Genomic DNA, 14,518 nt, shown 5'->3' with positions numbered 1-14,518 from the left:
ATTTAACAAGTCAAATGCTGGATTCTGCACCTGGGACAGAGTAACACCAGGTGCAAGTACAAATTGGAAGAAGAGTAGCTAAAGAGCAGCCCTGCAGAAAGGGATCTGGGGGTGCTGGTCAACAGCAGGCTCAATATGAGTCAGCAGTGTGCCCTGGCAGCCAAGAGGGCAAACCACATCCTGGGGTGCATCAAACACAGCATAACCAGCTGGTCAAAAGAGGTGATCATCCTGCTGTATTCAGAGTTGGCGCAGCCTCACCTTGAGTACTGTGTGCAGTTCTGGGCCCCATAGTTTAAGAAGGATGTGAAGGCACTCGAATGCGAGGAGGGCAACAAAGCTGGCAAAAGGGCTGGAAGGAATGTCCTATGAGGAGCAACTAAGGACTTTGGCTTTCTCTAGTTTGGAGAAAAGGAGGCTGAGGGGCAACCTCATTGCTCTCTACAGCTTCCTGAGGATGGGAAGTGAAAGGAAGGTGCTGAGCTCTTCTCCCTGGTATCCAGTGATAGGATGCATGGGAGTGGTTCAAAGCTGCACCAGGAGGAGGCTTAGACTGGTCGTTAGGAAGAGTTTCTTTACAGAGAGGGTGGTCAAACATTGGAACAGGCTTCCTAGAGAGGTGGTCAATGCCCCAAGCCTGTCAGTGTTCAAGAGGCATTTGGACGATACCCTTAACATGCTTTAACTTTGTCAGCCCTGAAGTGGTCAAGCAACTGGACTAGATAATCATTGTAGGTTCCTTCCAACTGAAATATTCTGTTCTTATTCTATTCTGTTATTCTTGTCAATTTATTACTCTCTGGATTAATAGAATCATGTAAGATATGCAACATTTAAAACCAATTTCCCATCTCTTATGACACACCCCAGACTGTTTTTCTATCACTAGAAAACACAGAGCTTGACTGCTCAGTACGACTTTGGTTCTGTCAGTTCCTGCATATGCAAAGACAAAACCAAAATAAAAAGTAGGCACAAAGGGTCATAAATATAAGCCAAGTCTAAATAAATACAATTAAATAAGTGTGTTTAAAATTTTGAAACCTAGACATACAAGGATTTTTGAACAAAGTTCTAGACCTATTTTCTGTGACTATTTACTGGATTGTAAGATACCTGAAAACCAATAAAATACATGCTGTTGACAATACTTGCCACTTTAAGATTACACCTCTGCACCCCTCAGTTTTGCGGAAGAGGAAGCCTATTTTAAGTAAGCATGGTAATTGCAACATGAGAGCTTGAGCATATTCCATTCAATTAAGCTACTGATGAAATTACAATCAAATATTTTTAATTAAAAGAATTGAAAAGCTACAAAACAAGGTCAATCTTAAGATTGACTTAAGGTCAATCTTAAGTACCATCCCAGGCTCTTGAAGTCAGTTTGGGAAAATCCATGCATTTAAAACAAAACACCAGAGGATTTAATGGACTGAACTTAAGGATAAGATTAGAGAATTTCCCTTACACAAATTCTTAGGCTGTCCCTGTGACTAGTAATATGTCTTCACAGACAGAAACATATAGGTGAAGCAGAGGTGTGGGAGACAGAAGAAAGCAGACAGAAGAGGTATCTAACTCACGCAAAACTGCTTATGTTGTTTTTGTTATAACTCTATCTTCTGAACAAGAGGTTTTGCCAAAACTGTTTCTCAAGCTCCTATGACCCCAATTTTCCTTATAACAAGCAGCTCACTCACCACTTCAGTCATACCTACACTCCACTTCTCACACAAGTTACAGAAGACTTCAGTAATAAGGGATGGTCTGTCCACTTCAGGAACTTTCAATCAACCTTACAAGCCACACATTTCCCAACAATGTAAATCACACTGCCCTAAACAATAGCCTCTCAAATTAAGATGTACAGTAATATTGCAGCACATCTCTTATAACAGAAGAGCTGATTTTATTAGGAATTTTAATACTCACTCCACCACAGAAATTGTTATCTTCAAGAGCATACACAATCTACCTTCAGGCCTTCATGCAGAAACCAAAATAAAGTGGGGTCTCACCATTGTTTACTGATTTAAGTGATATTTTTAGATGCTCATGACAGTTGGGTGATCACTTTTTCCTATTTCTGTAACTTCTGTTCAGTGTTCTAACCACATCTGTTCAGAATTTCTGTTCACTGTTTATTCTTTACTTCAATACACCCCCTTTATCTACCCACTGTTTTTACTTTATTTCTCCACTAAAATGAACATTACTGTGCTTAACATCCTGTAATAAATGAAGCATCATTTTCACAATAAGACATTAATTCAGTTATTATTGCTGGCTGAAGACTCAGATAAGACAGCATTGTACCAAATCTAATCTGTGCACTATGTGTCTTCTACATCCATAATGGATAAAGTCTAAGCATAGCATTAAAACAACAAATTTCTAGATTCTCTGGGTGTCTCAAACACTTTGCACATGTTCATCTAATAAGGAGTGCCTAGTACTACTTCAACACGTATGTTTACAATACAACTACTATTGTGTAAGTGAGTGATTGCCTAAAAGGACAAAAGAGCATCTTACCTTACTTGAACCTCCACTACCTATTTGCTTTAATATTGTATAAACTCTTCCTTTGATGGCAAGACATTCATGTGAAGGTATAGAAGCTGGAACCTGTGTACATACAGAAAAAGTTAAGAAAATAACTATTGGTATACATGCAGCAGAACATGGTAGAGCTCTACTTTTTATTAAGTTAATATGTTTTAAGTTGTCTTGGTCTTTCTGAACAAGATAAAGTGTGGTAAAGCTAAACTTTAAATATGTTTATCTTGAAAGGTAAAGATTCCCATAGCAAAAGCATTTGTATAATGAACATCACTTCACATGTAACATCATTGAACTCTTATAAAAGATACCAATACTCTTCACATTGGAAATCAAGAACAAGGTGTTCTTTAATAAGGCTTCTCAGATCATTAGAAACACCTCCTTCTTTACAGATAATGCTGGAAATTAGACTAAGAGACTTCCAGTGATGGCATGCAACTAACTTAGAGCCGTACTCAAATCACCTACTATTCTATTTGAAGCTAACTACTAGCTAGCAGACTTCAGTGCTGTGAAACTGAAACAGCCTGTATTTCCCATACCTACTAGACCAAGCTGTAGAACAGCCACAAGTTTTAAATATTAATCCTCTAGTAGGAAGCTTAAACCTATCCCCCAATTCTATCTACAGTTGGGAAGATTCCTACCTGAATGTGCAACCCATCTAAGGTAATCCATTTTCACATTATTTCAGGCCACTACTAATGCATCAAAATTTGTGAAGTCTAACAAAATGGAGAAGGAATGCAATTCTCCATTCTTTTACCTCCCTCAGACTCTTACGGTTTCTAATACACACTGCTTCTCTTTCTGGGGACTCCACTGTAGTGGGTAGTACCACTATAAAAGCATAGCAGAACAAAAATAGTGACTGTAGTTCTTGCCTCTGTCATGAAGTAGGATCTGAAAAGGCTTAGATTTCAGACAAAGGCTTCAGGATTTTGACACAACTGAAATGATTTTTCAAGAGCTGACTTACTTTACCTAAATTCAGACATACATAAGAAGAAACAGTTATTTTGAGAATAAGCAATACAGACTACTTTCCATTACTCATCCAGAAAGATGAATAGCAACTTTAGATTAAAAAAATATATACATACATGCATATATTTAACCTAAAGTAACCTCCAATGAAAATATGTACTAAAGATGGCAGAAGACAGCCTAAAATTGTTACCTGCAAGCCAACTTGATTTTGAAATGGAGTTGCTGGAGTATGTGGTAGGAAATACGGGAGCTGGCTGTAGGGAGTAGAAATCTGACATCCTGGTAGAAAGTTGTTCTTTACAACTGGCGTTCTGAAACTAAAGGAAATTATGAACAATATCTGCATTTAGTTGTTTGGGTTTTTTTAAGATTATTCTAACAACAAAGTTGAAATCTTCAGTGCTTCTTGAAAGTTAAACCCTATTGACTAGCAAAAGCCCGAGCCTCTGCTACATTCAATAATTAGCATTAAGATCACTGACTTCTTGACTTAGAAGTACATTTAAACTATAACATACTTAGGAATATTTCTTAAAACAGTAACTAATTAAATCCCCATCCTCAGATACTCTCTGGCACTCCCCAAACTGGAAAATGAAAGCACCATACAACTAGAAGAGCTGACCATAAGACAGCAAGATAGTCTGAGTCACAGTTAGTTTTCTTTAGCTTACTGTTCTTTATTCAAAACTTTTTTAGATGGAGAGACTTTTTTTTTTTTAAAGTGAGCATATTGAGACAAACAACTTCAAGGCATTCATAAGAGGGGTTTTTTGAGAGCTTTAGCTATGCTGTATGAGTGGAAAGATCATGTATTTAAGAAAATGAAAGATTGCAAGAAATCCTTTATGTTTTTTGATTTGTTCCCTTGATGTGTCTACCATATATTTAGTTATATTACCAAATATACTTTTTTTCCACAGTATTTACAGAAATTGATGCTAGGATCAGAACTGGAAAAGGATTTATATACCTAGGACTTTTTTGTAGAGAGTAAAATGACAAAAGTTTGGAAAAACAGTCAAAACTAGTCAAAAGCACTAAATTCTGCCTATTTACTACGTGCCATACATACTGTTAATTTTTTTAAATTTCCATATTATCAAAGTTTGAAAGAAGCAAGAACAGAATCTATTCAAGGACCACTTTTATCAAGTTCCATCATGAGATGATGTGCTTCATTCACTACATATATTCTAAATTCTACAGCTACAGAGACAGAGGTCCTACCAACAGGAATAGTGCTTACTAATCATACATGATTCATCCTAACCATACTAATCATACACAATTCATCCTAGAGACTTATGAAAATAGTAAGTAATCATATAATTAGAAAGATTTATCAACATATGCACAGGGGTTTATGCCTAATTTAAGATTGCATGGATAAACAAATGCTAGCATTTCCTAACTTGAGTGCTTGATTCTGCAAGCCTCAATTCCTTACACTTTTTTTTTTAAACCCACAGACACTTGTATCATGGGAACCAGACTGATATAGATTGACATACAGTTATCAATCTAAGCCTGTCAGCCACAAAAAACAAGGCATCCAAAAGTGTCATGTAGCAGGGATCAGAGAAAGAGGTAAACACTGTAATAAGGACTTACTGATTTGATGGTGTACCTCCAAATGCTGAAAAGCTGACAGGGAAGACAAAGTTCCCTAAATGCAATCTGAATCTTCAAGTCAGGCACTTAACATCAAATGTCAGAAACACTCAGAAATCTTGTTTGCTATCTGAACAGAAAAGCTTAAGAAACCCTGTTAAAAACTGCTGAAGTTTCTCCAGAGATTGACTACTGTTAACGAGGTGCAGCTCAAGGAAGTGGCTTACCAGTCCATATAGTCATTATATGTGGTGCTTGGTGTTCCACAAACATGTGATGGATCACTTTTCTTAGAAACAGCATCTGGTGGTGATAAACCTCTTGAAACAGGATGACCAGATTGTTCAAGGCTCGATTGTTTTCCCTACAGAGGGCAAAGAAAGATATTATTCCACACAAGGAGCCACAATTAAGAACACAGAAATCACTTTTTCACATGTGAAAGCTGCAGCTAGAGAACCACTACATATTCCTGTTACTTTACCTCTCTATAGCAGCTTTTCTGTGTCACTTCTTGACCTGGCCATTTTTTTCTGGCATTAACACAGTTTAATTTAATCTGATCCAATTGCTTTCTATAGCTTTCACCAGAACTAGATTGTTGCTGTTGGCTTTCCAGACTCCTTGGCTCTGGTATCTTCAGCTTTTGATGCTGAACTTTTTCTGAAGAAAAAAAAAAAGAAAGACTTGATATTTAGTATGTGAAACAGTTAACAGTTTCTGGCAGATTTATCCCACAGTTTCTAGAAGAATTTTACCTCATTTTCTGTATCAGAATAAATGAACACAGTTGACTTACTGGAATCAGGTATTAAAAAGCATTAATGTAATCCTCAGGATTCATATTCAGTTCAGTGTAGTAACATGGCAACTTTCTTCAAAATCTTAGGATACTACTATAACAGTAACAGAAATACAACTGTTTCCTTCACCAACACACAGAACAAGATCATATTCATCATTTGTACTACAACATACTGGGACACTGAGCAGGTTTATAGAGCATTTAAGATAAGCTTACTGCAATACTTCAAATTAGAAGTCTGTGGTCTGTGACAATAGGCAACCTATAATCCAGTGTAATGACTGAAGCCAGAGTCATAAAGGCACATGGTTTCTTTTGCAGAGGTCTCTCACGGTTCCTTTTCCAGAGGTAATAGGACATTGAATTGGTGGAAGATTGCAAGGCAGGCTGCAAACAGCACAGCCTAAGAGTGTTCCTTCATGGGCTCGTTTTCTTTTAAAATTACTAGAAAGCAGTATCCCATGTTAAGCAGAAGTTGAGTGCAATTCAGCTACCAAAGGACTGAGCTACTACAACCAGCACCTCATCTGGAAGCTTGAATGAAGCACAAACAGGGAAAGCGTGACCTGAAACCTAAACTGTTCCCAATGCAAGTCAATGGGAAAGGTTTCACTAGGGGGTTGAGGGGACCTTGAAGTTGAAAAGTCACCATTTTTCAAATTAAATCTTTTTCTTTCCTACATTAGGTAGGTATGTATGTAATCCTAAATCCAACTCTTGCAATATTATTAGACATTTTCACCTAATTTCTTCAGCAGGATCAGAAATCAGAAAGCAGTCTAGGGAACTAGATTTCTGATGAAACACAGAAGTGGCAAGTAACTGTAAAAGGTTCGTACACGTATTCCATATTCCACAGTGTTGGTGCTGTCACTAGTAGTAACCTTTAATTTTTACCAGCCCCAAAATACTTGCTATAAATCTGAGTTGCTTATAACATTTCCCAGAAAGCCCACAATGTAAGGTGGGTTCATGTCACCCCTATTTCTATGTCATGAGGTGACTTCACACAATAGTCAAACTGCATGCATTAAACACTTAAGTAGAGCATAAGTTACTTCTAGAATACACTAAATATATCTGTTTCTAAAATAAGTTAAAAATCATCCCCCAAAAGTATGTTAATAATGCAGTAAGAATGTCAGCCATTCTAATGATAGCAAAACTTAGATTTCTTTAAAACATAAAATTTCTAAAAATTAGACAGAAGCATCATCATGTGTTATCTTTACAGATAATTAAGGAGCACAAGAAACAATACAGTTAAGGCTGAAACACCACGTTGTTTAAAGCAAGAGCATTTACAGTAATCAAAAGTGTAACAGTTCATTTGATTGACACTGAAATTTAATAAGCCTCTAAAAAGTACACATTTATTTAGTGTGTCATTCACATGAACAAAGGATCCCTGCAGTACAAGTTCATAAATTGGATTACACTGAGTATATGGAAAGAACAGTGAAAATAATTCAGGTTTTTTTGCAGGACATAGGATAAAAGGGGCAAACAATTTGCCTTTTGACAAGGTGTTTTCATACTTTTGGGACACCTCGTAAGAAAATAACTATGACATAAAAGAAACTTATATATATTATACTTTGCCCAAAGATTAAGATGCATGCATATGCTGTGGTAAAACTTGGGTGATGAAAACACTATATTACAAGTTAAGAAATGCCCAAAGTGACAAATTTAGAAGTAAATGTGCATGGGGCAGTGAAGCTGACCAAAGACAACAGATACCTAACAGATGAAACCAAGACAAAGACAAGAGAAGCCTGACCTAAGCAGAAGCAAATAATTCAGACAGGTGAACAATCCTAATGAGAAATAGTCTCTGATATGTAAACAGCAGCAGAAAAAGCTACCTAGAGTTTCATGTACTAATGGGTAAACAGGACAGAGAGCACTGAAAGCAACAGATGACATGGATGTTCTGCATTCAGAGAGAATTGCAGGAGCTTTGCACTTTTTTCAAGTGAAAGACAATGTCATGGTCTCACCTTTTTAAGCTTACTTCAGCCAAAACAATCTCAGATTAAACTTCAGCAAAAGAAATTAGAGCCATGGCATCTACAGGGTAAACTAGGAGCATATACAAGGAAAGTCACAGGAAAAGCAAACTACTATAAGTTGAGTGTCTCAAAAAAAATCTACAGACTACCCCTCAAGAACATTATAATCCTTAGTCTGAATTTCTCTCAGCCAACATCCACCTTTCTTTTTTGGTATGAACCAGCACTGTTATCTGATAATCTGGCAACATTTTTCTATACTCAGGCTGGCACATCTTAATCTGAAACCTTGCACTGTTGCCATTTCAGTGCCTATTTATGTTATGTGTATTGTATGGGCTAAGGACATAGAGTTAGCACTATACATTGGCATTTTACTTCAAGCCCAGCACTCCACACTTTTGGACAGTGTTGCAGTGGGAATTTCCATGGGTTTTGGTTTGGGGGCGGGGGGCAGGCAGGTTTACTAGTTTCACAGGTACCACTCAAAAGCCAAATTTTAATTAAATGCTCTTCAATTCCAAGCAGAGCAGCTTTTTCACTTTTTGAAAAATATTTTATTTAGCGATGCATTTTTTTAAAAATATAGAACAGCAAATTTTCAATCCTTATTCTATTTCAAACTACTAAAACACCACATATTAATAGTTACCTTCTCTTTTCATTGCAAGACTTGTATCCGTTTTGATTTTGAGAGTTACAGTTGAATTGGTAGCCATTTCTAAGCTGTTCTCATTTGGCATCTGCAACTGTAAAGAATTTTTTTCTTGTAAGGACTAAAGAAAACAAAAAGCATCTTAAAAAGAATCAAAGGAGATCCCAAGCATAGTGTCTGAAAGACATTTCCTTATGATAATTAGTGACAGACACACCACAAAGCAAATATGCTTCAGAAAACAGTGCAGGGTACACAGACGAGTATTACTGATATTATTTTTAAATCCATCACCACTTTAATTTCCATCATACTGTTTCTATAACGAAGACCTAAATGCTTTCTATTCTTGAATTTTCTTTTGGGGGACAGGGACACAGCTCAAAATTAATGCCTATCAAAAGCCATAATTTACAGCTCGATAGAGCACTTATGAACTAAATTAAATGGACTTCATTGAATAGAGTACTTCCCAGGATAAAACTCATGATACAGCTGAAAGAGCTCCTGTAGTCATGATGAAATCTGTTTATACCCTCTTCATAAGTCATATGATTTTTAACACCCCCTCCATTTCTCCCATCAGATGTATTGTTCAGAGAAAGCTCTTAGTGCCTGATTATGCATAAGAATTTTCAAATTTAAAAGCCACAACGAACATTTCTATTCACAACTGATTACTTAACATAAAGGAAAATTCTACCTTATTTCTTTCTTGAATTGAAAAAAGTGTTGTTATTTTCCTTTCTAATACCATAGGACAGTCAGGTAGAGTTCCTTATATCTATTTTAAAAAGATTTAAGTTACCTGTAAGTCTCCCAGATCGTATGAATCACCCCCACTAGATTTTGGTTCTGATGGTGGAAAAGGTGCAATGAAGGCTGTACATCTGGAGCCAGATATCTGCCTATTGAAATAACACTGTTAATTACATCACATGCCAACATATAATGTAATGATTGCCTTTTGTGAACCAGATGAAAGAGGTAGTTGTGTGAAGAATTTTGGCTACAAGTTTCAAATATACACAAAAGCAGGTCCATTCTGACAGCCAAGTGAGAAACAATACAAAAAAAAATCTGTAACAATGCCACCATCATCCTATGAAATGACAGATGACTTAATTGGTTGTCTTCCATAGAAAACAGTAATAAGCTACAGCTAGGATCCCAAACCCCAATGGTGTGTTCCAAAGTAAATTCTGACATACTTACAGAACAATAGTATTATATGAAATACCTTATCCCACTACTTCAGAATATTGAGCTTTAACTAACTTCTGAGAGGCTAAGTATGCAGTTTTTACTCTTGGTTACATATTTCTCCCCAAAGTTACCATTTCTGCATGAATTTAATTACACAGCAATAAGAGGAAGAAAGTTAGCATAACAGACTTGGCAGGTGTGGGGCTTTCTCCTCTCTACCTTCAAGCTATGCTACAGTCAGGTAACATGTAGCAAAGTGCTGTTTTAGCTGGCAGATTCTTCCACTGCTGAACAGTTATTCACAATAAAATGAGCATAACCACTTTCTTAATATAGTCATTATCATATGGATTATGTTAAAAATGAGGATTTAAAAATCTTTTGGAAGTTACAAGACTGCCTTATATCTAATTTTAGAAACTAGAATGCACAAATGTAAAGTTATTTTGAACACAATTTATTTTTGCCTTAGTCTCCATTTCTTTTGAGCCTACTGATTAGCCCGAACAAGAAATTGATCTTCGCATGCTCTCAAAGAATATGAGTAGTAAGATAGGACGTAGGCTATTGCAATACCTATTGTAATTATAACAACTATTTGTCAATCTAGATCAATTTTAACATCCTTAACATCTGACATTTCTGCTATCCAATAAAAACAGGAGTTGAAAAAGTTGAAAAAGGAGTATTAAAATCTGTCATGCTGTAGTAAACCCAATAACCATACCTCTTCATAACACTAGCTGTAAGTGGGACATCTGTCTTCTTCACATCATCACCAGCATCAGTTACTAGTTTAACAGGAACCCTCCCAAATGGGCAGGCCTAAAAGCAAATTGAAAGTTATCTGATGTGTAAAGCAGAATGAAAAGTTTAATATTTTGAAGCAAAATGTTATATATTCTACCTGGTTAGATTTGTTTAGTGGTCTTAATGGATTGTGGTAGTTAACTAAAGCATCAAGTTCCTGTGACTTCTCCTCCCTGAAGGCAAGGAAAAAAAAAAAATCACAACACTGTAGTATATGTTTGGTTTTGGCTTAAATTATGTTTTAAGAAATTAAATAAGAAATCAAGCCATTACCCAAGCAAAAGTCTGGTAACAGTAGAAGAATTTTCACCAGAATCATTCCTTTTTATGCTTCTGTGATTTCCAATTACGCTCTGAAGCCCAGACTCTTGTGTACTTGATACTGTAGGTAAATTAGTTAGAATTATTCAGATAATACTGCAGATTGTATTTGTTTCAAAAGAAAAAAATGTTCTTTCATAATAACTGAAATTTAAAGATATATACAGTTGCAGTAATCTAATATCAATAACATATATCACTGTTTTCTACTGATCTAGACATTTTATGTAATTATATCAGATATGATAATTCAGATGAAAAAAGAAAAAACCCAAACACAGAGTTACAACCAGAAGGAGCTTTCCAGGATAAGCATAAAATGGCCTGTAACAATTGTTAAATACATTAGCTACTTGTTTTCTACACAGCTATAGTTGTAAACTATGTTTAAACACATAAAAGGGAGAATCAAGATGTCCAAAGACTATCCAAGCAATTTAACTTGTAACTGAAAAACCTCACTGTTAATCTTATTCTACATGCAGAAAGAAGAATACAAGGAGCAAAAACATTGGTTTAAGTACCTTGGGGGAGTAAGGAAGAAACCCACACTTTCAGAGTAAGATGATTTTCCAAATCTACATTCTGATATTAAACCTCCCCTCCAAAACAGTATCATCCGAAGGATCCGAGGATGCTCCACAAGGACGCTTCAGGAGATTTAAAACTGCTTACATTTAGATCCTTTAATTGTTCATTCCAATTATCTATCAGCACATGTGATGAGGACACCCACACCTAAATAACTATAATAAATCCTAAATTAACCATGAAACCCCAGCTTGTTTCAGAGGTAGTATCTCAAAGGTACAACCATCTAGACAATCCTTACAAACTCCCTGCTACTGCAGATACCCAAGATATTGATAATATCCCTGACCTGTCCTGTTCTCCTGTTGAACACTTGCTTTTAGGCTCTGACTTCATTTATGTGGTATTTCATTTTGATACATTTTTGTGCTACCTCAGTTATGTTTCTGTAGATCCATCTGGATTTAAAGCATTTAACAGGTGCCTGCATTGCAAAAGCATGCAGCCTTTTCAGTTCTAGTAAAAATTATAAAAAGGTAGCAATCACAACATAAATATACATAACAAAATAAACATAAATCTTTCACTGGCATATATTCTCCTTTAGGTTTTTCAGTACAATTTCTGGAAGGCTGCAAACTAAATCCCTAGAACTACCTACTGTGTCAGAGGTAGAAGACAGGAATCAGGACATCAGAATTACCAATCATCAATTAAACACTTGGTTTTTCTCCCTCAGATTCTCCTTCCCCCTCTTAGAAAGAGAGGCACTTTAAATACAGTTTTAGTCATTAAAACCTTAAGATGCTTGCCAATTTCAGTTACAGAACACAGTTTTCATACTGACAAATCCTAGGCTGAAAAAATTTCAAAGTCACCTCCAAACCTCCTGACAGAGTTAGGCCACAGGCACATTCCCTTCTAGAGCCAACTCTACTAACCAGTTGAAGAATTTACGAGCTCAGTGACTTGTTAAAGACCTTTTGCTGGTCCCTCCACCTCACTGACCTGCCAACACAGCATTTATGAGAGTAATCCCTAATTCATACCAGGTAAATTCAGCTGAATTAGTCTAAGCAATTAGTTGGGTTAAATTAAACCAGTTGATTTCACTGATATCAAATCTGAAAGTGGTCTTAAAAGCTGTGCTCTACTGCCAGGTCAGGGAAGATCAAGGCAGGCAATAGCAAACAGCTCATTCACCAGCCCCATCCTAATCCAGTAGAGAATCTTGCTCCATTATTAAAGATCTGGCAAAAAAGTTACATGAAGTTGTACATTAATCTTAAAATGAAAAGTCAAGTCAACTCCTAGTCACATTATTAATGAGCTTTGTGAAAATAAAGTATGTATTTCAGCTGTACTTTACAGTAAGCAAAACCAGAAATCAAGTCATTCTAGAACCTCAAAACCACAAATAAACAGCTCAGAACAACATGGTCATCAGCCAAACTATTTTTGCCTAGAGGTAAAGATGACAAGGTCATTTCTCAGAGATGAACAAATGACCATGAGAAGTCAGAACACACTAACGCAAATACATCAACACTTTAGTAACTGCCCATGAACACGTGTTCATGTGTTACGATATAGAAAAGGTAGCTTAATTCTTCATTTAGGGAACACTGTGGAGTATGAGCTATTTAAGAGCCTTCAGATATGCACTAACCTCTTAAATTCAGTTATCTTCCTGACAAACCCTTTTAAAAATTGAAAATAATATCTGATTATTCCGATAGAAAGATCTCTTCCACAATACAAGATTTTATTTATTTTTTTTTAAAGACAACCAGACACCAAGGAACATGTATTTAAGAAAAATCAAAGACAACTAAGATACTATATAATATGATCTTCTACATCACATAGGCCTTGTTTTCTATCAGTATAGGAAATTATTTGCTTGACTAGTAAACAGAAGAATTCATGGCTGTCCACAGCCTCTCAAGAAATCACAGTTTAAGGACTTTCTTATATACCATTTCTCTTAACATTTTAAAATTCTGGATCAGTTTGTTAATTTGATTTTTATTTTGAATCCTCGCATGTCCCCCCCTTCTACCTTCAGCCAGCAGAAGCCACACTTCTGGCAAATGAACACTGCAGTATTAGCTATTTCTAGTCCTTATTTTTTTATAAACTACTTATGCCAATAGACCAAACTACTCCGTTAAATAAAAAAAGACAAGTGCCTCAATGTATAATGTAGTTCTAAGTATTTGTTTACATAACACTGAACATAGTTTTGAATTAGCAGTTTAACAATTCAGTACCATCACCACCTCACACACATCCCAAACTTTTTTCTATATACACAGAAAGATTTTTTTTGTCCAGTCTTACCACTGGACTCTCACATTCAGCTGGTGATCTACAATACTTTCATTCCTTCACAGTCTGAGACAGCCTATCTGCCTCATACTACTCACAACTACAGTTGGACTCCCTGATCTTAAGGGTCTTTTCCAACCTAAATGATTTAAAAATGTAGGTCATGACCTACATTTTTAAGTACTAGATTATTTTTGCCCAACTAAACATGTTTGATTGCACCTGGTATGTCAAATTCATTCATCTCCACAGCAATCTAAAGTAAGAGGGGAAAAAGGAATTAAATCAAAGGCTTCTAGACTTGCTGCACAGTTTTTATATTTGCATCATTACACTATAACTGCATATAACTCTTGTCAAAAGCTTTCTGAACAATCTTTTGAAGCTGTGAAGAAATGCATTTACATATACAACATTCCTGTTTTCCAATAAAAAGCTTTCAAAAGCAGCTCTTTAAATGGAAACAGAAAACAGACAAAACAAATGCCTATACATTAAAACAGTCTCTATTGCTCCAGAAGGACCATACAAACTCACTTAAGCCAAGTTCAGTGATTTAGGCCACGTACATACCCGAGTTTGAGATATTTCAAGTCTAGTGTTATTTCCCTTTTAAACTTTTATCTGCAAATAGCTGAATTAATACTTAACATTTTTCAAATACCTAATGTT

General features: G+C 36.0%; 1 protein-coding gene across 5 annotated transcripts in view; it reads right to left on the bottom strand.

Moving 5' to 3' along the window:
* Nucleotides 1-14,518, bottom strand: part of TTK (TTK protein kinase) — a 48,082-nt gene that overhangs the window by 14,099 nt on the left and 19,465 nt on the right. For 4 of the 5 annotated variants that reach the window (XM_072855345.1, XM_072855344.1, XM_072855346.1 and 1 more), the window contains exons 7-15: nucleotides 10,937-11,045; nucleotides 10,761-10,836; nucleotides 10,581-10,678; nucleotides 9,456-9,555; nucleotides 8,645-8,768; nucleotides 5,657-5,835; nucleotides 5,400-5,536; nucleotides 3,749-3,875; nucleotides 2,539-2,631 (exon numbers count right to left, since the gene is read on the bottom strand). In XM_072855345.1, coding sequence (XP_072711446.1) covers nucleotides 2,539-2,631; nucleotides 3,749-3,875; nucleotides 5,400-5,536; nucleotides 5,657-5,835; nucleotides 8,645-8,768; nucleotides 9,456-9,555; nucleotides 10,581-10,678; nucleotides 10,761-10,836; nucleotides 10,937-11,045 — 1,043 coding nt within the window. The remainder of the gene's footprint in view (nucleotides 1-2,538; nucleotides 2,632-3,748; nucleotides 3,876-5,399; nucleotides 5,537-5,656; nucleotides 5,836-8,644; nucleotides 8,769-9,455; nucleotides 9,556-10,580; nucleotides 10,679-10,760; nucleotides 10,837-10,936; nucleotides 11,046-14,518) is intronic. The other variant, XM_072855348.1, reaches the window with a different exon arrangement.

The sequence above is a fragment of the Ciconia boyciana genome, chromosome 3 (genome assembly GCF_034638445.1).
Source record: "Ciconia boyciana chromosome 3, ASM3463844v1, whole genome shotgun sequence".
Taxonomy (NCBI): domain Eukaryota; kingdom Metazoa; phylum Chordata; class Aves; order Ciconiiformes; family Ciconiidae; genus Ciconia; species Ciconia boyciana.
Note: the sequence above shows the minus strand (reverse complement) of the source record. Positions and strands in the feature narration are given on the sequence as shown.